Raw genomic sequence first — 24,542 nt, forward strand, 5'->3', positions numbered from 1 at the left:
TTAGAAAGGAAATAAAATCAAGCTAGGAGCAAGTTTAATATATAAGGATGTATGTTACAGGGATTTTGTTTGTTTGCCTTTTTTTATTTCTTAGTTTTGTTTCTCTATACTGCAGGTTTATAGGAACATAAAGCAGGGTCTCTAAACATTGCTTCATTAGGAAGAAGTAAATGATGCCTTTGGGAAGACCTATTAAATCCTAAGGGCTCAAGGGGTTGGACATGAAAGGTAATCATTATTAAGCATCTACATTAAACAAAATATAGTGAAATGTACTTATCACAAATGCTTGTAGAATAAACTTAGAAATAACAGGTATCACTGCCTATACAGAGTAAACATTAGGCAATCTATAAGAAAGAGGTGGATGTTCGCTAAATACTAAATTGAGCAAAGTTCTGTGAAAATTTTACTGACCATGAATATTCAGGCATTGACAGTGTACAAAATAGCATATCAAAAAGCACACTCGTTTCCCTAAATATGGTTTCTTACACAGAATGCCTTAAAAATTTCAGCATTCAAATTGGAATCTATTCTTTATTTTATCCATTTTCTTCCAGGTTAACATTTAGAGAGACACCTTTCTGAAACCAGTAAGTAGATGGTGATTGGTTTACCAAGAACAATATAGTATTATCTTTGAAGGGAAAACTACAATTATGGAAACATGATACAATTTTTTTGAGTTTGTATCACCATGTGACTTAATACTCATTCTTTTCCCAACTGACATGTATACTGAGGTTCAGGTGGAGAAACCAAGTTATTGATTAAATTTATGATTTTTGTGTAAAAACTTGAGAGCAATAACCTACTAAAATCAGCATCTGATTTGAGTCTGTAACCACATGGGAAGTGAGGATGGATGTGGAGTGGTGGTAAATATCATGTTTGCTTCACACAGCAGATGAGTTCACACTTAATAACGAGGTAAATCTTATGGGCCATGACTCAATGACCCAAATTATCATGATTGCTGTCTCTCTGCTTTGGGGATCAACAAGTGCAGAATTTTTGGGGTGCTGTGTTCGCTCTGCTAGTTCGGGTCAAAATAATAGAAAAGATTCAGGACTGAAATTTCTTAAGAACTAAGCCCCTTTCTAAGCCCTCTGTTCTATCCGACTTATTTTCGGACTCTAAAGGGAGAAAAACTTTGGTCTCCAAGAAGCAACCTGCAGCAAGGACCAGATATTTGCATAATCAAGTGTATTTTATACGTCTGCTTTAGAGTTGAAAAACACAGTAGAATGGGGTGAGGATGGTGAGACAGAGTCACCTATTAAAAGATGGCAGCATTGGAGACTAACGCTTGGTTTGGGCTTCTTTCGCATCACAGAAAACCAAAGAGCCGGGAAGCCTTTGAAGACGGTCTCGGAGCCACAGACTAAGAGGAAGCTCGTCCACGCCCCGGGTCAGCCCACGCCGGCTCCACATAAGCCTCAGGTGCCCCAGTCTTCCCAGGGCAGCTCCACCTGCGCCACAGGTCGGCATCTCTCCGGGACCGAACCGCTCAGTACCAGTCGCCACAGCCAGAGTTACTGCAGCGCAACCAGAGCTGCCCAGGCCGGAAGAGCCCTCCGGGCCCGCCCCCGCCCGCCCGCCGGAGCCGGAAATCGGGGGTCAGCTGCGGGTGTTTTGCCTTCCGCGGGCCGCTTGGCACGATGCTTTGTGGTCCCTGCCGCCTCCTCAGGGCCTCCGTAGCGCCCACCGCGGCCCTGGCTGCGGCGCTGCTTTCGTCGCTCGCGCGCTGCTCTCTACAGGAGCCGAAGGACCAGGTGGCTTCGGCGCTCAGCCCCTACTTCGGGACCAAGACTCGCTACGAAGATGTCAACCCCGGACTACTGTCGGACCCCGAGGCGCCGCAGCGAGACCCAGAGCTGCTGGAGGGGAGCTGCACCCCGGTGCAGCTGGTGGCCCTCATCCGCCATGGCACCCGCTACCCCACGGCCAAGCAGATCCGCAAGCTGAGGCAGCTGCACGGGCTGCTGCAGGCCCGCGGGCCCGGGGATGATAGGCCAGGCAATGCCAGCGATCGCGGCCTGGGCGCCGCGCTGGCTGACTGGCCGCTGTGGTACGCGGACTGGATGGATGGGCAGCTGGTGGAGAAGGGGCGGCAGGACATGCGACAGCTGGCGCTGCGTCTGGCCTCCCTCTTCCCAGCTCTCTTCAGCCGGGAGAACTACAGCCGCCTGCGACTGATCACCAGCTCCAAGCACCGCTGCGTGGACAGCGGCGCCGCCTTCTTGCGGGGGCTGTGGGAGCACTACCATCCTGGGTTGTCACCGCCCGACGTCTCAGGTGACCGCGCGCCGCGGGGCAGATGCTCTGCCGCGTTCCCGAATCTTCCCTACCCCCAGTCTCGTCTCACTTTGCTCTGTATCCTGACTTCTACCCTTCGGGCTGTGCTTTCTCTGGGTACAGGATGTTGTGAACTTGATTATCTCTCCTTTCCATGTGTACATTCATTTATTTACTCACTCATCAGATATGAATTTTAGCACCTTTTACGTGCCGAACGCTGTAGTAGACTCTGGGATCCAGAGCAGGAAAGGAGATGATCTTTCCCAAAATTTTTGGTCTCCCTTTTCCAAATTGAATTAACCACTTTTGAGTGCCAGCCTGTCCTTTCTTACCTCCCTGGCAGTTAGTTTTATGTTGAAAACACTCTTTAAAAATGATATTTAGAACCTTCTTCCTCAGGCATTGCTTGTAATACAAGTTGGGGTTTTTACTTATCACCTTTTTCAGGTGTCTGGTCTAGACTTAACACCTGATTTAGGAAGCTGTTAACAAGCCTTATTTATGCCCTGCTTTTTCCTTCTGTTCGGTTCTTGTATTTACTGTTATAGAGTTCCCTTATTGTAGTTGAGGTTCATTGTCAAAAGCAATACCTTACCTACCAATTGATTTCATACTTTTTCAAAATTTGAGAGATGAAATAGTGGTATCTTTTTATTTATCAGGCAAAGAAGTTGAGCCCAAGATTGCCCTCTAATTTGAGGACTAGTCAGGCCTGGAGTCCAGGTCTTCTGTTTTTCCAGAATGATACTTTTCCCATCAAAATGTTTTTATAGTCAATTATATTGTAGCAAACACCCAATGCCTCATATATACCACACATGTCTCACATTTGTTTTACTTAATCTCACAACTCTTCTCTGAAGCTGATAGTACCCCCCACATTGAACCCAAGGGTACTTAACTGCTGAGCCACATCCCCAGCTCTTTTTTTTTTAGTTTGAGACAAGGTCTTGCTGAGCTGTTGAGGCTAACTTTGAATTTAAAATCCTTTTGCTTTCCCAGTTGCAGCAGCGATTGCAGGCATGGGCACCTGCACCTGGCTCATAACTTGCTTTTTTAAGCATTACACTATACAGCTTCCTTTTGTCTTATAATATCTAATGAGAATAAAAACATAATATTTTTGTGACAGAGAGATGAACAATTGTTAATAACTACTTCTAGGTTTTAAGGTAAGAATTGAAGTGAGGAACTTCATTTAGCTTTACAGCCCAAATTTAAAAAACAAAACAAAACTGGTTTATCATTTCTTCCATAGCAGTTCAGCAGTCTGCAAGGGATTTTTCCACTAACTGTGTATCATGTTATTGCTTTGTGGGTAACTCACTAAACTAACTTGTTACTTACTGCGTCATGCTTTTAAACTACAACTAGGTTTTTCCTATTAGTTTGGGTGAAAGTTCCCTATAGGTTGCCTAAATTAGCTGAATTTCAATGAAGCACAACATATACTGGACCTCTGGGCATGAATGATGGCACTCAGATTGGCACTCAGATTGCATTGTGAAGATTGTCATTTGCCTCAGGGGGAAAAGCCAGGGATCAGAGTAGTTCAGGATAAACCCCACCTCTCACCATTTTTCAGTCTCAGAGATTAAATCCTTTGCCTAACCACTTCATTATCCTACACAGACAATTGTTTTGCCTGTTGTGTAAATCTGGGCTTTTGAGGGAGACCACTGAATTAGATTTTGTGTTTTTATAGAAATAGAACAATGCATTTGTTTCTGTTTAAAGAGCAGCAGTAATTAGATAATACAAGGATGAACCATCCAGACCCACATGAGAAATCATATTTTGAGGGCACAGAAAAGATGACAAAGTTCTCTTATTTTCCTAGTGAAGTCAGTCTTTTTTGGGTTTTGGTAGTGGGGACTGAACTGAGGGACCTCTACTTCCACTGAGCAACATCCATCTCTAGCTTTTTTTATTTTATTTTGAGACAAGTTCTCCCTAAGATGCCAAAGCCAGCGTTGTACTTGTGATCCTCCTCCCTCAGCCTTCTGAGTCACTGGGATGACATATACTGGCTCCTGAAGATACTTTCTTAACAACTATAATCCAATTATCAATTAAAGTGGGAGAAATGATCTATTTCAGGGACTATGCCTTTACATATATGTATATTTTTGCATTGTGTATCTAAAACAATGGTATAACTGTATCTGAATTTCTTATATTTTGTGTACAGAAATAATACATGGTGTTATTTTCATGGCGAATTATTGGAGGAATGATAATTGAGATGTTTTGAAAATGGTTGAAAAACTTAAAAGACACCCCAATAGTTGAAGCATGGTTATGAATGCTTTTCCAGTACATGTTTGCCAAGTGGGGGAATAGCATACTGTTTAACGGAGTTATCTAGGATCTTCAGTTAAAAGATAAACCAAATCAGAAGCACTTAGCACAATGAAGCCCAGTAGACTTGAAACTTTGTGCTGCTGTCAGTAGTTTTTGTCTAAAGTAGAATCTTTTGTAAAGTAACACAGGGTTAGGAAAATTAATTAAGAAAATAAAACAATCTATTTAGATTTTGGTTGAGTGGAGAAACAGGTCTAATCTGTTAAATTCTCTCTTACCGTACCTAGAGACTGCTGGTTTTTAGTTTGCTTTCTGAAGTTTTCTGTGCCTGACAGAAACAGAACTTTCATAACACAGTTTTGCACTTCTTATGATTTTCTTGCCTAATTATTTTTTTGTCTATGAGAAAACATTCATTTTGGTTACCTTTATTTCATTGTGTAGTATTGCTTCAACACATTTTATTTTGGGTGTTGATTGTATTTTAGTATTTCTAGCATATTCTCTTTAAGAATTGCCATCATTATAAATGGGTAATAAAATTTTATACTTTGTCTTTCTTGACTGATGCGTTATTTCAGATATTCGGATTAATGTCATTATGTTCCTTTTTCTTACTTGAAGCAAAATTTTTAGTAATTTAAAAGTATCATTTATTGCCAGCTGTGGTGGTGTATACCTATAATCCTAGTTACTCGGGAGGCTAAGACAGGAGGATCACAAGTTCAAAGCCAGCCTCAGCAACTTAGCATGGCCCTAAGCAACTTAGTGAAACCCTGTCTTGAAATAAAAAGGGCTGGGGATGTGGCTCAGAGGTTAAATGCCCCTGGGTTCAATCCTTGGTACCCATCATTTATGTCAATAATTTTTTTTTTCTTTCAGATATGGAGTGTGGGCCTCCAAGCATAAATGACAAACTAATGAGGTTCTTTGATCATTGTAAGAAGTTCTTAACCGAAGTGGAAAGGAATGCTACAGCTCTTTATCATGTAGAAGCCTTCAAAACTGGACCAGAAATGCAGAGCATTTTGAAAAAAGTTGCAGCTGTTTTGCAAGTGCCGGTAAACAATTTAAATGCAGGTAATATATCTTCTGCATTCATTTGAACTATGGCTTAAATAATTTTGAACTGTGAAAATGAAAAAATTTATTCCTTTTAAAGCCCCAAATTGAATTTACATTCAATTTAAGAAACACCTCATGCTTACTATTTAGATTCATATTCTTCCAATATTATGTAAATTAAGGTATAAAATTCTCTGTATTCTGAATTTTTTTTTTTTTTTGTACTAGGGATTGAACCCAAGGGTATTTAATCACTGAACCAAGAAGTCCTCAGACCCTTTTTTAATTTTATATTTTGAGACGGGGTCTTGCTAAGTTGCTGTGGGCCTTGCTAAGTTGCTGTAACTGGCCTCAAACTTGGCAGTTCTCCTGCTTTAGCTTCCCAAGTCGCTGGGAAGTCATGTGCCACCATACCCGACTTGTATTCTGAATTTTTTTGAGAACCTAAACTCTGAGCATTACTTGTAAACACAAAAAATTTTGTTTTCTGAATTTGCTTCATAAAGTTATTCAAAGAGACTCATAAATTCTTTAGTTTTTGAAACAGTTCAAAAGTACATGTATGTGAGTTTTTGAAAGTGAAAAGTGAAGTGGTATGTTTTTTTGAGGCTTTTATATGTAGAGATGTTGAAAAGATAAGTAGTCATGTCTGTCATAAGATATTTCAGTGTAAGGGCTGACTGCAGTTTACCATCCAAACTGGGACACTTTTTGAGAGTAAAAGATAATACTATTATTAATTATTCTGGGAAAACCAGTGGAAAACAGGGCATATGGTGACCTAAGCAATGGAAAATTAAGAAAATAAATTTTTTTTCCAGTTTTTTATAAATTTGCAATCTGCAAAGCAGATGTTGACAAAAATAATTTTTTTTATAAAAATAAATTTTTATACATATATGTTCATGGACATACACACACAAAGATTATAGATTTTATTATATTGTGAATCAACTTCCAAAAGATTGGAAGTAGGAAACGTGGAGGGGTGAAACTATTTTTCAGTTAAGTCTGTTTTGGAGACCAGATGCTTTATAAGTATTAAAAAAATGATGATGCCTAAACTATTATTTGAAATTGAGTTTTTTTTTCCTTTCCGCAAACCAGCTGTACATTGGGGTCACCTGTGGAGCTTTAAAATTTTCTTATTGGGAAATAATTAAAACATGTAGGTAAGAATAAAGGCTGACATAATGAATACTGTATACTCGAAACTTAGTTTTATGCTTCACTTAGTTGCTCTAAATAACACCAAGGACCTTGGGTTTCTTTCCTGGATCTCATTCTTTTTCTTTTCTCTCCAGAGACATGGTCATCAATTCATCACTTAATCATCCTCCTGTGCCAGTATATATGTTTCTGTACATAACTGGGATATTGTTTTGTGGATTTTTAAACTTTTAGAATGGTATCAAAGTGCATTTGAGTCTGAAATTTGATTTTATGCAACTTTGTGTTTTTTAAATGTAATTTTAATCCTTTCTGTTTTTATTTATTTATTTATAGTGCTGGGGATTGAACATAGGGCCTTGAATATGCTAGGCAAATGTTCTACCACTGAGCTATAACTTTAGCCTAGTCCTACATTTTAAACTTATACACAGAATTCCCCATCATTTAAGTATACTATTCTCTGGCCATTTATTCTGTAGTAGAAGGTTTTTAAAAACTACTTTTAGGACTAGGGATGTAGCTCAGTGGTAGAGTGCTCGCTTATCATGAGCAAGGCCTTGGGTTTAATTCACAGCTCTGTGTGTGCCCCCCACCCCCCAAGTACATTAAAAACTACTTTTAGTCTCTGAATGGGTAAGGATTATTTGTGTTTTCCTGATGGAATAACCAAGAGGAACTTTTTTTTTTTTTTTTGATACTAGGGATTGAGCTTGGGGTGCTTATTAACCACTGAGCCACATCTCAGCTCTTTTTATTTTTATTTTGAGACAAGGTCTCACTAAATTGCTTAGGGCCTCACTAATTTGCTGAGGCCGACTTGTAATCTTCTTGCTTCAGGCTTCTGAGTCCTTGGGATGATAGGCCTGTAACTACTGTGCCCAGCAAGAGCAACTTATTTTGGAGGCACTGTAAGCATAGTAGTTGAAATAGTTGATCCTGGGATTGCACCGTTTGTATTTGAATTTTAATCTAACTGTAAATTATGATTTTTGCCAAGTTCCTTAATATCTCTATGCCACAGTTTCCTTCTGTATAAAATGGATATAGGAATTATATTTGCCCCAAAGGATTATTGCAAGGATTATCTGAGATTAATTTATATAAGACATTTAGCACAGTGCCTGGCATAGTAACTGCTCCATAAATATTTTTGCCATTCAAATACCTACTTTTTTAACATAAAGGGATAGTCCTGTATGTACTATCTAATTTATTTTTACTTAATAATACATCTGTCTGTACATATAGTTCTGTCTCATTCCTTTATAAATTATGTTATTTCATAGACTATATGGTTTGATTTCTGGGTCAATGCTGGTTAAAAGTTACTTAACCCATCAAATTTTACTGCTATAAAAGAATCTGGAGCTAATATACAGTCCAAATTCTTTTATATAGGAAACCATTTTTTCTACTGAAAACTTTTCTAGTTTTTAACTATCTAGTGATATTACAGAGAGCATTCTTATGGTTTATAAGGATTATATTTCACACTGGAGAGTTTATAAGAAAAGTAATAACAGGTGATGTTTCTGGGTTAACAAGTATGAATATTTGACACAATATACTTCCAAATTGTTCTCTGAAGGTGTAGAAAAATTTGTATCAATATATAAGAATGCTCTACTGTCTCATCTAGCACTTAATACTATTAATCATTTTAACTTAGGCTCTTTGATTAGTGAAAAATAATGTCTAGCTTTAATTTACATTTATTTAATTTCTTCTGAAATCCAAAGCCTTTTTATATATTTATTAGCCAGATGTTTAGTTGCCTCTTCCTAATCTTGTTTCCCTCCCGCTTCTCTTCTCCTCCCTCTCTCACCCTCCTTCTTTCCCTCTCTTCATTTTGGTACTCAGGATCAAACCCAGGGCTTGGCACATGCTGGATAAACACTTTGCCACTGAGCTTTACCTCCAGCCCTATTGTCTGTTTGCTATTGAGTATTTTTACATTTTTCGTATTGGTCATAGATATCCTCTCTATATTGGAGATATATCGACCAAACCTTTTAATTCTGTCTAGCAAAGAATTAGTCGTTGGCTTATTGTTGCTAATATTTTCTCTTAATTTGTTGCCTATCTTTTAGGCTCGCTTTTGGTACCTTAAGTTTACATCTTTTGTGAAGCCATATCTGTCTCTTTATTATGGCATCTGATCATTATATTTTGCTTAAGAATATTCTTGAAATTCAAGATTAGTTTATTTTCCTATTTTCTTCTATTTATTTGTTTATTTTTTAATACTTAAATTTCTAATGCATCTGAAATATTTTTGAGGCTCCAAAAGATTGACCAAGAAGTTGGAAGTGGTCATAATACATGAATTAGCCATAACTCATCAAGTAAGATCATTTGTTTTAACTTCATTGTTTTGTAGGTGAGCGAGTTGAGATCCAGAAAGCCTAGAATGACTTTGCTCAGAATAATTCATGTTAGAATTAGATATATAATAGCATTAGTTTTCATTTCCCTGTACTTCAAAGACTTTTGGTAAGCAAAACAGAACAAAACAAAACAAAAAAACAGGAGTTTTTGGTCACCTCTCTCTGGTTAAAGGGTATACATCTGGGCTGACTTTCATAGTTTCAAGTCTAAATGAGCCAGTTCCTTTCATCAAACATGAATAGTAGTTAAGTCACTCTATTATATTAGGTATTGGGATTATAAACCCTTCCCTTTATTTTTTTTTTAATAACTTTATTTATATATGGTGCTGAGGATTGAACCCAGGGCCTTGCACATGTGAGGCAAGTGCTCTACTGCTGAGCCGTAACCTCAGCCCCATAAACCCTTCCCTTTATATGAGCAGAAGTTTTGAATGGCTTTTAGGTATATTCCCACTGAAATTTATTTTTTACAACTATATACTACCTCAGTGCTCTACTGCTGAGCCGTAACCTCAGCCCCATAAACCCTTCCCTTTATATGAGCAGAAGTTTTGAATGGCTTTTAGGTATATTCCCACTGAAATTTATTTTTTACAACTATATACTACCTCAGGAATTGTGTAAACTCAGAACTATTGCAGAAAGCATGTAACAATTAAATTTGGTCCCATTTTTCCTTTGGGAAAGAGGAAAGACAATATTTTAAAGAAAAATTGAAATAATAAAGGTAATACCTGTAGTTGACTCCTTTTTTCTCTCTCTAGGATTAGATGCCAGCTACTTCTTGATTAGAGAGCAGCAATGTTTTTATTCCTACTGATAAAGGCTACCTTTTTATAGCCCAAACACTCATTCCCTTATCCTTTTTTTTGATACATACATACATATACTACACATGTGTGTACACATATGAAAGTGATGTAATCAGTGATTTAGCAATATAAAAATCCCAGATAGCTTATTATGAAATTACTTGAGCAGCTAAATTTGAAAAACTGATGCTGTAATACCAACTTTTCACTCCCTCTGTAGTGTGTAATTTTCCCTTGTTCTTCTGTGGACTCTCTTTCACCTTTCTCCTGCCCCTTCACTTTGCTCTTTTTTTCCCTATTTTCTGTAGTCCTCTCTCTCCTTTTATACCTTTCTTTCTTTATATGCCTTTTCCTAATAGTTATGAATTATTGAATAGTTCCCACACTCCCCAGTACTGAGAATTGAACGTAGGGGTGTTCTACCTCTGAACTATAGCTCCAGCCCTTTTTATTTTTAAAATTTTGAGTTAGGATTTTGCTAATTGCTAAGGCTGCCCTTGAACTTGGCCAACCTCCTGCCTCAGTCTGTGGAGTTGCTGGAATTATAGGCATGTGCCTATAATGCCTGGCGCTATTCTGTAGCTTAAAAAATCGTTCAGTAAGCTGGATATGGCGGTGCAAGCCTGTAATCCCAGTGACTGGGGAGGCTGAGGCAGGAGGATTGCAAATTCAAAGCCAGCCTCAGCAAAAGCAAGGTGCTAAGCAACTCAGTGAGACCCTATCTCTAAAGAAAATACAAAATAGGACTAGAGATAATGGCTTATTAGCCTAGTGCCCCAGAGTTCAATCCCTTGTCCCCAGAACCCCCTAAAAAAATTGTTCAATAAATACACTTTGTTATTCCTAATTTTCAAGTTGGGGACTAAAATCTTTATAATTTTATTTTCCCTTTACCAGCCCTCTAATATTAGCAAAATAAAAGTCTGTTTAATGTAGTAGGTCTTTGGGTTAACCTTTTTGTTGGATTTGCCAGGCAAACATGCTCTTAATAAATAGTTTTAAAAACTGAAAAAAGTTACAGAAAGTTTCTTGGTTTTATTGGTCTGAAATGTACACATCCTTGTGATTTATTCCTGATAGTTGTAGTCCTTCCCTTGCACAGAGCAAGTATTAATTCTTTGATTACCAGGAAAAAAAAACTAGGCTCTTCTCCAAACCAAACATATCCAGTTTTTTCACCTTTGCTGCAAATGGCATTCTAGCAATATTTAGCTTTTAAAAAAATTGCAGAAACTAATAACTCATAAAATTTTACCTGTTTTCCCCCCAGATTTAATTCAGGTAGCTTTTTTCACCTGTTCATTTGACCTGGCAATTAGAGGTGTCAAATCTCCTTGGTGTGATGTTTTTGACATAGATGATGCAAAGGTGAGTATTACTTTTGCAGTTACTTCATGGTTTAATGGGGCTTTTTTTTGTTTGTTTGTTACTTAAAGCAGCTTTTCTGAAAATAAGCAAAGGGAGCATAAATTGTCTTGTGACTATTTTCCTTATAAATAGAAATTAAAGTTCAAATACGTTTCACTTGTAAAAAGTTCATAAAACTTGGGAAAACATTTTTTTCATGATTTGATTTCTAGGGCTCCTCAGTTTAAAACCTATTCAACCCTTCATCAAATTTTACTACTGGAAGGGTATATAATCCAAATTATTATTTTTATAGAAAGCCAAACTTCAGAACAAGTGATTTTCCAAAGACCTAACTGTTCTTACATAGAAATTTTCATGGGAAATTGAGTTCTGTGTTCCACCTGGTGGTGGCAGTAATTCACTTACAATTCCTGTCTGCTTACCACATTTCCCTCTTTTGCTCTTCATTTTCTGACTCATTTTTTAAGGTCAGATTCAGATTAAACATTTTTGACAAGAATTTCACATAAGTGATATATCCTTTCAGTGCATCACATCAGAAGGAATGTCGGTCTGTTACATCTTTGATAATGATATGTTTGATCATTTGATTAAAGTATTGCCTGCCAGATTTTTCCATTGTGGAAGTATCTTTTTCCCTCTGTAAATAAAAGGCTTATTTAAAGAATCATGACTTGAAAACTCAAAATACATGTATATTAAATTAATTGAATGAGTTTCCTTTTTATATGTAAGAATAAATTTAAATTTTTTATTTAAAAATATGAAGTTATCTTTTGATTTAGGAATTTCCTATGATTCTTTTCTTTTCTTAGTAATTTAATATAAAATAATTTATCCCTGCTTAGCTGTTGCACTATGTAATAATAGGTTTACATACTAAAGTATTTACAGATGAAATAAAATGGTGTTTGAAATTTGTTTGAATTCATTGGTGGAGGCAGGAACATAGCTGAAATAGGATTGGTCAAATATCGATTATTGTTGAAGTTGGATGATGGGTACACTTGGGTACTACTTGTTGTACTACTATTCTATACTTTTATATGTTTGAGATTCTCCATTAATATATTTTAAAACTAAAAATAAATAGGTACTTATGAAATTCTGAGAATTATACAAATTATCTAGGACCTTGTGAAATGTTGGACCATACGTGCTTTCTTTTAGCCAACATTTCTCGAATTCCTATTCTATGCCAGATACTTGCTTGGAATTGAAGATGACTAACATTAAGATAGCATTATCTTCAAAGAATGGCAGAAGGAGTGAAATAAAGCCATTTATAATAGAAGTATATATAAGATATAGTTGTGCACAAAAGGAAGTTGATTAAATGGTCCTCAGGCAAATCTTTATAAAAGAAATGACACATGTTTTTCTGGGGGATAGCCTATTTTGCAACTTTGTACATACCTTCTAAGGTAATGAGTGTATCTAGATTGTCTATCATTTCTAGGTCAATTTTGGTATCTAATATTTTTCTATAAGATATCCATGGCTGGGCATGGTGGTGCAGGGTAGTCCATGCCTATAACCACAGGGACCTGGGAGGTCAAGGCAGAGGGTTGCAAATCAGAGGCCAGTCTGGAAAAGTTAATAAGACCCTGTTTCCAAATAAAAAATAAAAGGGCCGGGGATGTAGCTCATTGGTAAAATGCCGTAGGTACAATCCCCAATTCTAGAAGGAAACAAAGAAAGGAAGCAAGGAAAAGTCCAGGTCATTCAGGTTTGCAGGATTATTTGCAAAGTTTGGCAAATTTATCTCTTAAAATTTGAAAAACTCATTTTCTGTTTGGACCTTTGACTCTGTAGTTATGTTGTATATTTATATTTTTCTGATTCAGTTTGGGTAACATACTTTGTCAGAAAAATTATCTTCTATTTATATTTTTAGTTTTTATATAAAGTTTTAATAATGTACAAATGAGATTTTTTAAATCTCTTTTATTAAATATCATTCTGAGCTACATCCCCAGCCCATCATAGTTTGTATTTTAATGCAACTGTCTTGCTAAGTTGCCCAGGTTGGCTTCAAACTTGCTTCCTGAGTAGCTGGGGTTATGAGTGTGTACCATTGGACCTGGCTTATTTTAAATCTTTTTTTTAACTTTATGTTTACTTTGTCCCTTTTGCTAACTCTAGAATTAATTGTCTCTTTATTATATTTTGGTTTTGGTATATGGTACTGGCCTACTCCTGGGCTTAAACTTATTATGACTTGTACTTCGTTTTTGTAGAAGCTTATCATCTTTAAATGCTTAAAATTCTGATCCAGCCATGCATAGTGGCACATACCTGTAGTCCCCAATGACTCCAGAGGCTAAGGCAGGAGACTGCAAGTTCATTTCGAGGCTAGCCTGAGCAACTTAGCAAGACCCTTCTCAAAAACTAAAAAGGGCTGGAGGTATACCACAGCAGTAGAATGCTTGCCTCGCATGTGTGACACTGAGTTCAATACACATACCCTACATACACCGAAAGTTAATTTCTTAATCTTATGTTAATGTCTTTCTATGCTATGTAATGAATACTCTTCCAGGTACTTTTTTTCCCCCTGTATCTGTCTTTGCTATCATCTTAATGTAATTTTAGAAGAAAGAGGAGCTAACTGCATGTTCTTAATCCACTCTCCTAACCTGTCATGGATGATGGATTATTAGATTTGAAGATTTACTAACTTGTTTTGGCCCACAAGCCTTGACATTTTCCTGATTCAAATTTGTGATGCAGCAAAAGTTATTGTGTGTCATATACCTTCAGTGCTAACTCTTTGATGCATGATATTAAAATCTAAATGCTAAGATTCTACTGTATTTTGTACTGAATGATAATATAACTGTTTCTGGGGAAATATTATTAAATTAGAAAATCTCTAACATTTATGAAAATGTAATAGAAATCATTTTTGAAATTTTTATTTTTAGGTATTAGAATATCTAAATGATCTGAAACAATATTGGAAAAGAGGATATGGATATACCATTAATAGTCGATCCAGTTGCACCCTCTTTCAGGATATCTTTCAGCACCTGGACAAAGCAGTTGAAGAGAAGCAAAGGTAAAAGCTATAAAATTTTGAAGTAAATTCTGAGATTGCTATTAAACTTCTGGAAAATATTTTATAATTGATGATTTTTTTTGTCTTTTTAAACTTCTGATTATTTATATGTGACAGCAGAATTTGTTATAATTCATTTTACACATATAGAGCACAATTTTTCATATCTCTGGTTGTATACAAAGTATATTCACACCCTTCGTGTCTTCATACATATACTTGGGGTAATGATGTCCATTTCATTTCACCATCTTTCCCACCCACATACCCTCCTTCTTCTCCCTCCCCTTTGCCTTATCTAGAGTTCATCTAATCCTCCCATGCTCCCCCTCTCAACCCCAGTATGAATCAGCCTCATTATATCAGAGAAAACATTTGGCATTTGGTTTTTTGGGGGTTGGCTAACTTCACTTAGCATTATCTTCTTTAACTCCATTCATTTACCTGCAAATGCCATGATTTTTTTCTCTTTTATTGCTGATTAATATTCCATTGTGTATATATACCACATTTTCTTTATCCATTCATCTGCTGAAGGGCATCTACGTTGGTTCCACAATTTAGCTATTGTGAATTGTCCTTCTATAAACACTGATGTAACTGCAGTATGCTGTTTTTAAGTCCTTTGGGTATAGACCGAGGAGAGGGATAGCTGGTTCCATTCCCAATTTTCCAAGGAATCTCCATACTGCTTTCCATATTGACTGCACCAATTTGCAGTCTACTAGCAATGTACAAGTGTGCCTTTTTCCCCAGTTCCTCCTCAACACTTGTTGTTTGTGTTCTTAATAGCCACCATTCTAACTGGAGTGAGATGAAATCTTAGTTTTGATTTGCATTTCTCTAATTGTTAGAGATGTTGAACATTTTTTCATATATTTGTTGATTGGTTGTTTATCTTCTTCTGAGAACTGTGTGTCCAGTTCTTTGGCCCATTTATTGATTGGGTTATTTGTTTTTTTGGTTTAGCTTTTTGAGTTCTTTATATACCCTAGAGATTAGTGCTCTATCTGATGAGCGAGTAGTAAAAATTTTCTCCCATTCTGTAGGCTGTCTATTTGCCTCACAAAAGATTGTTTCTTTTGTTGCGAAGAAGGTTTTCAGTTTGAATCCATCCCATTTATTGATTCTTGATTTTAATTCTTGTGCTATAGGAGTCTTAGTAAGAAAGTTGGGGCCTAATCCGACATGATGAAGTTTGGGCCTACTTTTTTTTCTAGTAGATGCAGTGTCTCTGGTTTAATTCCTAGATCCTTGACCCACTTTGAATTGAGTTTTGTGCATGGTGAGAGAGAGGGATTTAATTTCATTCTAGCACCATTTGTTGAAGAGGCTATCTTTTCTTCAATGTATATTTTTGGTGCCTTTGTCTAAGATAACTGAAATTATGTGGGTTAGTCTCTGTGTCCTTTATTCTGTACCATTGGTTACCAGTCTGTTTTGGTGCCAATACCATGCTGTTTTTGTTACTTTTGCTCTGTAGTATAGTTTAAGGTCTGGTGTAGTGATGCCACCTGTTATACTCTTCTTGCTAAGGATTGCTTTAGCTTTTCTGGGTCTCTTATTTTTCCAGATAAATTTCATGACTGCTTTTTCTAATTTATGAGGAATATCATTGGGATTTTGATTGGAATTCCATTAAATTTGTATAGTGCTTTTTGGTACTATGGTCATTTTGACAATATTAATTCTGCCTATCCAAGAACAAGGGAGATCTTTTCATCTTCTAAGGTTTTCTTTAATTTCTTTCTTTATCGTTCTGTAGTTTTCATTGTAGAGGTCTTTCACCTGTTTCATTAGGTTGATTTCCAAGTTTTTTTTTTTTTTTTTTTTTTTGAGGCTATTGTAAATGGGGTAGTCTTCGTCATTTCCCTTTCAGAGGATTTGTCACTGATATACAGAAATGCCATTGATTTATGGGTATTGATATTGTATCCTGCTAATTTGCTGAATTAATTTACTAGTTCTAGAAGTTTTCTTATGGAATTTTTGGGGTCTTTAGGTATAGAATCATATTTGTCAGCAAATAGTGCTAATTTGAGTTCTTCTTTTTCTAATAAATTTCTTTCTTCTGTCTAATTGCTCTGGCCAGTGTTTTAAGAGCTATATTAAATAGAAGTGAAATAGGGCATCCCTGTCTTGTTCCAGTTTTTAGAGGGAATGCTTTCAATTTTTTTCCCTTTACAATGATGTTGGCTAGGGCTTAGCATAGATAGCTTTTACAATGTTGAGATATGTTCTTGTTATCCCTAGTTTTTCTAGTGTTTTGAACACGAAGGGGCGCTATATTTTGTTAAATGCTTTTTCTGCATCTATTGAGATGATCATATGATTCTTATCTTTAAGTCTATTGATGTGATGAATTACATTTATTGATTTCCCTATGTTCAACCAACATTGTATCCCTAGGATGAACCCCACTTGATCATGGTGCACGATCTTTTTTTTTTTTTTTGATTTTTTTTTTTTGTCATGTCTTTTTTTTAAAATTTTTTTTATTGGTTGTTCAAAACATTACAAAGCTCTTGACATATCATATTTCATACATTAGATTCAAGTGGGTTATGAACTCCCATTTTTACCCCAAATACAGATTGCAGAATCACATCGGTTACACATCCACAATTTTACATAATGCCCTATTAGTAACTGTTGTATTCTGCTACCTTTCCTATCCTCTACTATCCCCCCTCCCCTCCCCTCCCATCTTCTCTCTCTACCCCATCTACTGTAATTCATTCCTCTTCTTGTTTTTTTTTTCACATTCCCCTCACAACCTCTTATATGTAATTTTGTATAACAATGAGGGTCTCCTTCCATTTCCATGCAATTTCCCTTTTTTCTCCCTTTCCCTCCCACCTCATGTCTCTGTTTAATGTTAATCTTTTCCTCCTGCTCTTCCTCCCTCCTCTGTTCTTAGTTGCTCTCATTATATCAAAGAAGACATTTGGCATTTGTTTTTTAGGAATTGGCTAGCTTCACTTAGCAAAATCTGCTCTAATGCCATCCATTTCCCTGCAAATTCCATGATTTTGTCATTTTTTAGTGCTGCATAATACTCCATTGTGTATAAATGCCACATTTTTTTTATCCATTCGTCTATTGAAGGGCATCTGGGTTGGTTCCACAGTCTAGCTATTGTGAATTGGGCTGCTATGAACATCGATGTGGCAGTATCCCTGTAGTATGCTCTTTTAAGGTCTTCAGGGAATAGTCTGAGAAGGGCAATAGCTGGGTCAAATGGTGGTTCCATTCCCAGCTTTCCCAGGAATCTCCATACTGCTTTCCAAATTGGCCGCACCAATTTGCAGTCCCACCAGCAATGTAGAAGAGTACCCTTTTCCCCACATCCTCGCCAGCACTTGTTGTTGTTTGACTTCCTAATGGCTGCCAATCTTACTGGAGGAAGATGGTATCTGAGGGTGGTTTTGATTTGCATTTCTCTGACTGCTACAGATGGTGAGCATTTTTTCATGTACTTGTTGATTGATTGTATGTCCTCCTCTGAGAAGTGTCTGTTCAGGTCCTTGGCCCATTTGTTGATTGGGTTATTTGTTATCTTATTGTTTAATTTTTTGAGTTCTTTGTATACGCTGGATATTAGGGCTCTATCTGAAGTGTGAGGAGTAAAAATTTGTTCCCATGATATAGGCTCCCTGTTTACCTCTCTTATTGTTTCTCTTGCTGAGAAAAAACTTTTTAGTTTGAGTAAGTCCCATTTGTTGATTCTTGTTATTAACTCTTGTGCTATGGGTGTCCTATTAAGGAATTTGGAGCCCGACCCCACAATTGTAGAACGGAGCCAACGTTTTCTTCTATTAGACGCAGAGTCTCTGATTTGATATCAAGGTCCTTGATCCATTTTGAGTTAACTTTTGTGCATGGCGAGAGGAGGGGATTCAGTTTCATTTTGTTGCATATGGATTTCCAGTTTTCCCAGCACCATTTGTTGAAATGCTATCCTTACTCCATTGCATGCTTTTAGCCCCTTTATCAAATATAAGATAGTTGTAACTTTGTGGATTAGTCTCTGTGTCCTCTATTCTGTACCATTGGTCCACCCGCCTGTTTTGGTACCAGTACCATGCTGTTTTTGTTACTATTATTCTGTAGTATAGTTTGAAATCTGGTATCGCTATGCCGCCTGATTCACACTTCCTGCTTAGAGTTGCTTTTGCTATTCTGGGTCTTTTATTTTTCCATATGAATTTCATGATTGCTTTACCTATTTCTACAAGAAATGCGGTTGAGATTTTGATTGGCATTGCATTAAACCTATAGAGAACTTTTGGTAATATTGCCATTTTGATGATGTTCATTCTTCCTGTCCGTGAACAGGGTATATTTTTCCATCTTCTAAGATCTTCTTCTATTTCTCTCTTTAGGGTTCTGTAGTTTTCATTGTATAAATCTTTCACCTCTTTTGTTAGGTTGATTCCCAAGTATTTTATTTTTTTTGAGGATATTGTGAATGGGGTGTTTTTCCTCATTTCCGTTTCAGAAATTTTGTCGCTGATATATAGAAATGCCTTTGATTTGTGCATGTTGATTTTATATCCTGCCACTTTGCTGAATTCATTTATTAGTTCTAGTAGTTTTTTTGTAGACCCTTTTGGGTCTTCTAGGTATAGAATCATTTCTTCCGCAAATAGTGATAATTTAAGTTCTTCTTTTCCTATTTTTATGCCTTTAATTTCTTTCGTCTGTCTAATTGCTCTGGCCAGTGTTTCAAGAACTATATTGAATAGAAGTGGTGATAGAGGGCATCCCTGTCTTGTTCCAGATTTTAGAGGGAATGCCTCAATTTTTCTCCATTCAGAATGATGCTAGCCTGAGGCTTAGCATAGATAGCTTTTACAATGTTGAGGTAAGTTCCTGTTATCTCTAGTTTTACAAATGGTTTGAACATAAAGGGATGCTGTACTTTGTCGAATGCTTTTTCTGCATCTATCGAGGTGATCATATGGTTCTTATCTTTAAGTGTGGTGAATAACATTTATGATTTCCATATATTGAACCATCCTTGCATCCCAGGGATAAATCCTACTTGATCATGGTGCACAATTTTTTTTTATATGTTTTTGTATCCGATTCGCCAGAATTTTATTGAGGATTTTTGCATCTAGGCTCATTAGAGATATTGGTCTGTAGTTTTCTTTCTTTGAGGTGTCTTTGTCTGGTTTCAGAATCAGGGTGATGTTGGCCTCATAGAATGAATTTGGAAGAGCTCCCTCTTTTTCTGTTTCCTGAAATAACTTGAAAAGTATTGGTATTAATTCTTCTTTAAAGGTTTTGTAAAACTCCGCTGTACACCCATCCGGTCCTGGGCTTTTCTTGATTGGTAGTCTTTTGATTGCTTCTTCTATTTCATCCATTGATTTTGGTCTGTTCAAATTGTGTGTATCCTCCTGACTCAGTCTGGGCAAGTCATATGACTTAAGAAATTTATCGATGTCTTCACTATCTTCTATTTTATTGGAATATAGATTTTCAAAATAATTCCTAATTATCTTCTGTATTTCTGTAGTATCTGTTGTGATGTTGCCTTTTTCATCCCGTATGTTAGTAATTTGAGTTCTCTCTCTTCTTCTCTTCATTAGCATGGCTAAGGGTCTGTCGATCTTATTTATTTTTTCAAAGAACCAACTTTTAGTTTTGTCAATTTTTTCAATAGTTTCTTTTGTTTCCATTTCGTTGATTTCTGTTCTGATTTTAATTATTTCTTGCCTTCTGCTACATTTGCTGTTGTTTTGCTCTTCCTTTTCTAGGGCTTTGAGATGAAGTGTGAGCTCATTTATTTGTTGGTTTTTTCTGTTTTTGAGGAATGACCTCCAGGCGATGAATTTCCCTCTTAAAACTGCTTTCATTGTTTCCCATCGATTCCGATGTGTTGTGTCTGTATTTTCATTTATCTCTAAGAATTTTTTGATTTCCTCCTTTATGTCTTCTGTAACCCATTGATCATTCAGTAACATATTGTTCATTTTCCGTGTGATGTAGGATTTTTCCTTCCTTCTTTTATCATTGATTTCCAGTTTCATTCCATTATGATCAGATAAAATGCATGGTATTATCTCCACCCCTTTATATTTACTGAGGGTTGCCCTATGGCATAATATATGGTCTATTTTTGAGAAGAATCCATGTGCTGCTGAGAAAAAAGTATATCCGCTTGATGATGGTTGATATATTCTATATATGTCAGTTAAGTCTAGTTATTGATTGTGATATTGAGTTCTATAGTTTCTTTATTCATCTTTTGTTTGGAGGATCTGTCCAATGGTGAGAGAGGTGTGTTGAAGTCACCCATAATTATTGTGTTATGGTCTATTTGATTCTTGAACTTGAGGAGAGTTTGTTTTATGAATGTAGCAGCACCATTATTTGGTGCATAAATATTGATAATTGTTATGTCTTGTTGGCGAATGGTTCCTTTTAACAGTATATAATGTCCTTCCTTATCCCTTTTGATTAACTTAGTCTTGAAGTCGATTTTATTCAATATGAGGATGGCCACTCCTGCTTGCTTACGAGGACCGTGTGCGTGGTATATTTTTTCCCAACCTTTCACCTTCAGCCTGTGTATGTCTTTTCTAATCAGATGTGTCTCCTGGAGGCAGCATATTGTTGGATTTGTTTTTTTAATCCATGTTACCAGCCTATGTTGCTTTTTGGAAAGTTTAAGCCATTAACGTTTAGAGTTACTATTGATATATGATTTGTACTTCCAGCCATGTTTGATTATTTATCTTTTTTTTTTTTTAATTTAGTTTGTTTCTCCATGATTAACCTTTCCCCCACACTCTGTCTTTACTGAGGCACTTCCCACTGTTAGTTTTGGTTATCGTTTTTCATTTCTTCCTCGTGTAGTGTTTTGCTCAAGATGCTTTGCAATGCTGGTTTTCTGGCTGCAAATTCTTTTAACTTTTGTTTATCATGAAAGATTTTTATTTCGTTGTCGTACCTGAAGCTTAATTTTGTTGGATACAAAATTCTTGGTTGGCATCCATTGTCTTTCAGTGTTTGAAATAGTTGTTCCAGGATCTTCTCGCTTTCAGCGTCTGTGATGAGAAATCCGTTGTTAACCTTATTGGTTTACCCCTGAATGCAATCTGCCTCCTTTCTCTTGTAACTTTTAAAATTTTGTCTTTGTTCTGTATATTGGATATCTTCATAACAATGTGTTTTGGCGTTGGTCTACTGTGATTTTGTATGCTCGGTGTCCTGTATGTATCTACAATTTGTATAACTGTTTCCTTTTTTATTTCTGGAAAGTTTTCTATAATTATTTCATTCAGCAGGTTGATCATTCCCATGGTTTGAACCTGTATACCTTCCTCTATACCGATGACTCTTAAGTTTGTTTTTTTTATGTTATCCCATATCTCTTGGATGTTTTTCTCGTGATTTTTTACCAGCCTTTCTGAGCTGGCTAGACTCTTTTCAAGATGATATATTTTGTCTTCATTATCTGACGTTCTGGCTTCTACTTGCTCCACTCTTTTAGTGATACTCTCATTTGAGTTTTTAATTTGGTTTATAGTTTCCTTCATTTCTAGAATTTTTGTGATTTTTTAAATAATCTCTATCTCCTGATAAAGATGCTTATTTGCTTCTTTTATCTGTTTATATCATTCATTTTCAGTGTGTTCTTTCACTGTTTGAATTTGCTGTCTCATATCCTCTTTAAGATTCCACTCCATCTGTCTAAGGTATTCCTCGAGTTCTTTATTTGACCATTTTTCTGATGCCTCTAGATCCTCCTGAATATTTAGGCTGTCCTGCATTGTTTGTACTCCTTTTCTTCCTTGCTTTTTCATGCTGCTCTTGTTACTTGTTCTGTTTGACTGCTGAGTTACTGTTTACTCCTATATATTTATTTGATGCTTGGGAGGATAGGTATTAGAAGGGAAGGGAAGAAGTCACTAAAGAGAATGAGAGTAAGCAGGTAGAATTCAAGGAAGGGGGAATAAGGAAATTGAAAAGAAATGAAAAGACAAAAGAAAAAAATAGAAAATAAAAAAAGAAAAAAAAATTTAAAAAAAATAATCAAAAAGAAAATTAAAATTAAAAAAATAATTTAAAAAAGTATTTAAAAAAATTTTAAAAAAAGAAAATGGAAAAAAAAACCCAAATAATAAAAAAAAATTAATAAATGCAATCTTAGAGTTTATTTAACTTCTCTTCCAGTAGGTGGAGCTGTGCCCACCAGGCCAAGCTTCTCCTCTCAATAGTGGGAACCAATCACTGTGCAGCAGCTCCTCTTCCCAGACTGGGCAGGTTTCCAATCCTGAGTGCCTAGGGCCTTCTCTTGTGTCTAGTGACTTCCCCACTTTTCCTCAAGCCCAGCCCGGTCACCGGTGGCGTTCACCACAATACTGGCTACACGCCAGGTCTGCTGCTCCCGGGAGACCTATTATCTTGAACGACTGGGCACACTCTCCCTGTTTGCCATTCCCTCAGACCCTAAGTTTGTGGAGCTTGGCGCTGAGAACCCTCAGCGAATTTTGCTTGCCCTCTGGTAGCCACGCCCCCAGTAGCTGGTGCAAGAGACCGCAGTTATCAGCACTGGTGGGAGCGGTAGCCGGGGGTTCCGCGCCCCGCGGGTCCTGTGCCACTCCTGATTCCCTCGGTCTGACTGTTGCGCTCATGGGAGGGCTAGGGAGTTACACACCTGCCACCGCCGGTTTCAATGAAGTTATCTTCTCTGCCGCATTCTGGTGATGTCAGTTCTCTGCCATGGTGGTATCCCATGCAAATGGCGACAGTTCGTTCCCTTTGCCAGGTGACTGATGCAACGGGTGGGTCCTGACTGGCTCTCCCAAGCCCCGTCTCAATCCTGTGGCCACTGCCTATGAAAGCTCGGTTGGTATTAACCTCCGCATGTTCAGAAGGGCCGACCAGTTGTTTCAGCGGGATCGTTTAGTGTTGAGTCACAGCAATTTGTCTGCGAGATGCAGGCGAACAGGAGCTTGAATTCAGCGATCCCCACGATCTTTTTGATATGTTTTTGTATTCGATTTGCCAGAATTTTATTGAGAATTTTTGCATCTGTGTTCATTAGAGATATTGGTCTGAAGTTTTCAGACTTCAGATATTGGTCTGAAGTTTTCAATATTGTGTCTTTGTCTGATTTTTGGAATCAGGGTGATATTGGCCTCATAGGATGAGTTTGGAAGTGCTTCAACTTTTTCTATTTCACAAAATAATTTGAAGAGTATAGGTATTAGTTCTTTTTTATATGTCTTGTAGAACTCAGCTATGTATCCATCTGGTCCTGGGCTCTTCTTGGTTGGTAGGCTTCTGATGACATCTTCTATTTCTTTGCTTGAAATTGATCTGTTTAAATTGTGTATATCATCCTGATTCAATTTGGGCAAATCATATAACTCTAGAAATTTGTCAATGCCTTCAGTATTCTCTATTTTATTGGAATACAAGTTTTCAAAATAATTTCTAATTATCTTCTGTATTTCTGTAGTGTCTGTTGTGATATTTCCTTTTTCATCATGTATGTTAGTAATTTGAGTTTTTTCCTTCTCTTTGTTAGCATGGCTAAGCAATTTTATTTACCTTTTCAAAGAACTTTTTGTTTTGTCAGTTTTTTCAATTGTTTCTTTTGTTTCAATTTCATTGATTTCAGCTCTGATTTTAATTATTTCCTGTCTTCTACTGCTTTTGGTGTTGATTTTTTCTTCGTTTTCTAGGGCTTTGAAATGTAATGTTAGGTCATTTATTTGATGACTTTTTTTTTTTTAAGGAATGAACTCCGTGCAATGAACTTTCCTCTTCCACTGCCTTCATAGTGTCCCAGAGATTTCAATATGTTGTATCAGTGTTCTCATTCACCTCTAAGAATTTTTTAATCTCCTCCTTGATGTCTTTTGCAACCCCTTGTTCATTCAGTAGCATATTATTTAGTCTTCAGGTGTTGGAGTAGATAATTGATGATTTTTATAAAATGCTTATTTAGTTTTGTTTTTTCAAAATTTTAACATAATTATTGATACCATTCAAATAATATATATTAGTTTTACATGGAATCATACTGCTTATTGTCTT

General features: G+C 36.6%; 1 protein-coding gene across 2 annotated transcripts in view; it reads left to right on the top strand.

The window, feature by feature from the left end:
* Positions 1 to 1,655: 1,655 nt before the first annotated feature.
* The window catches only part of Minpp1 (multiple inositol-polyphosphate phosphatase 1), a 44,649-nt gene continuing 21,762 nt past the window's right edge, over positions 1,656 to 24,542 (top strand). Inside the window, exons 1-4 of one of the 2 annotated variants that reach the window (XM_076834817.1) lie at positions 1,656 to 2,301; positions 5,491 to 5,688; positions 11,319 to 11,416; positions 14,347 to 14,480. In XM_076834817.1, the coding sequence (XP_076690932.1) occupies positions 1,665 to 2,301; positions 5,491 to 5,688; positions 11,319 to 11,416; positions 14,347 to 14,480 (1,067 nt within the window). In that variant the 5' untranslated portion in view covers positions 1,656 to 1,664. The remainder of the gene's footprint in view (positions 2,302 to 5,490; positions 5,689 to 11,318; positions 11,417 to 14,346; positions 14,481 to 24,542) is intronic. The other variant, XM_076834819.1, reaches the window with a different exon arrangement.

The sequence above is a fragment of the Callospermophilus lateralis genome, chromosome 15, assembly GCF_048772815.1.
Source record: "Callospermophilus lateralis isolate mCalLat2 chromosome 15, mCalLat2.hap1, whole genome shotgun sequence".
Lineage (NCBI taxonomy): Eukaryota > Metazoa > Chordata > Mammalia > Rodentia > Sciuridae > Callospermophilus > Callospermophilus lateralis.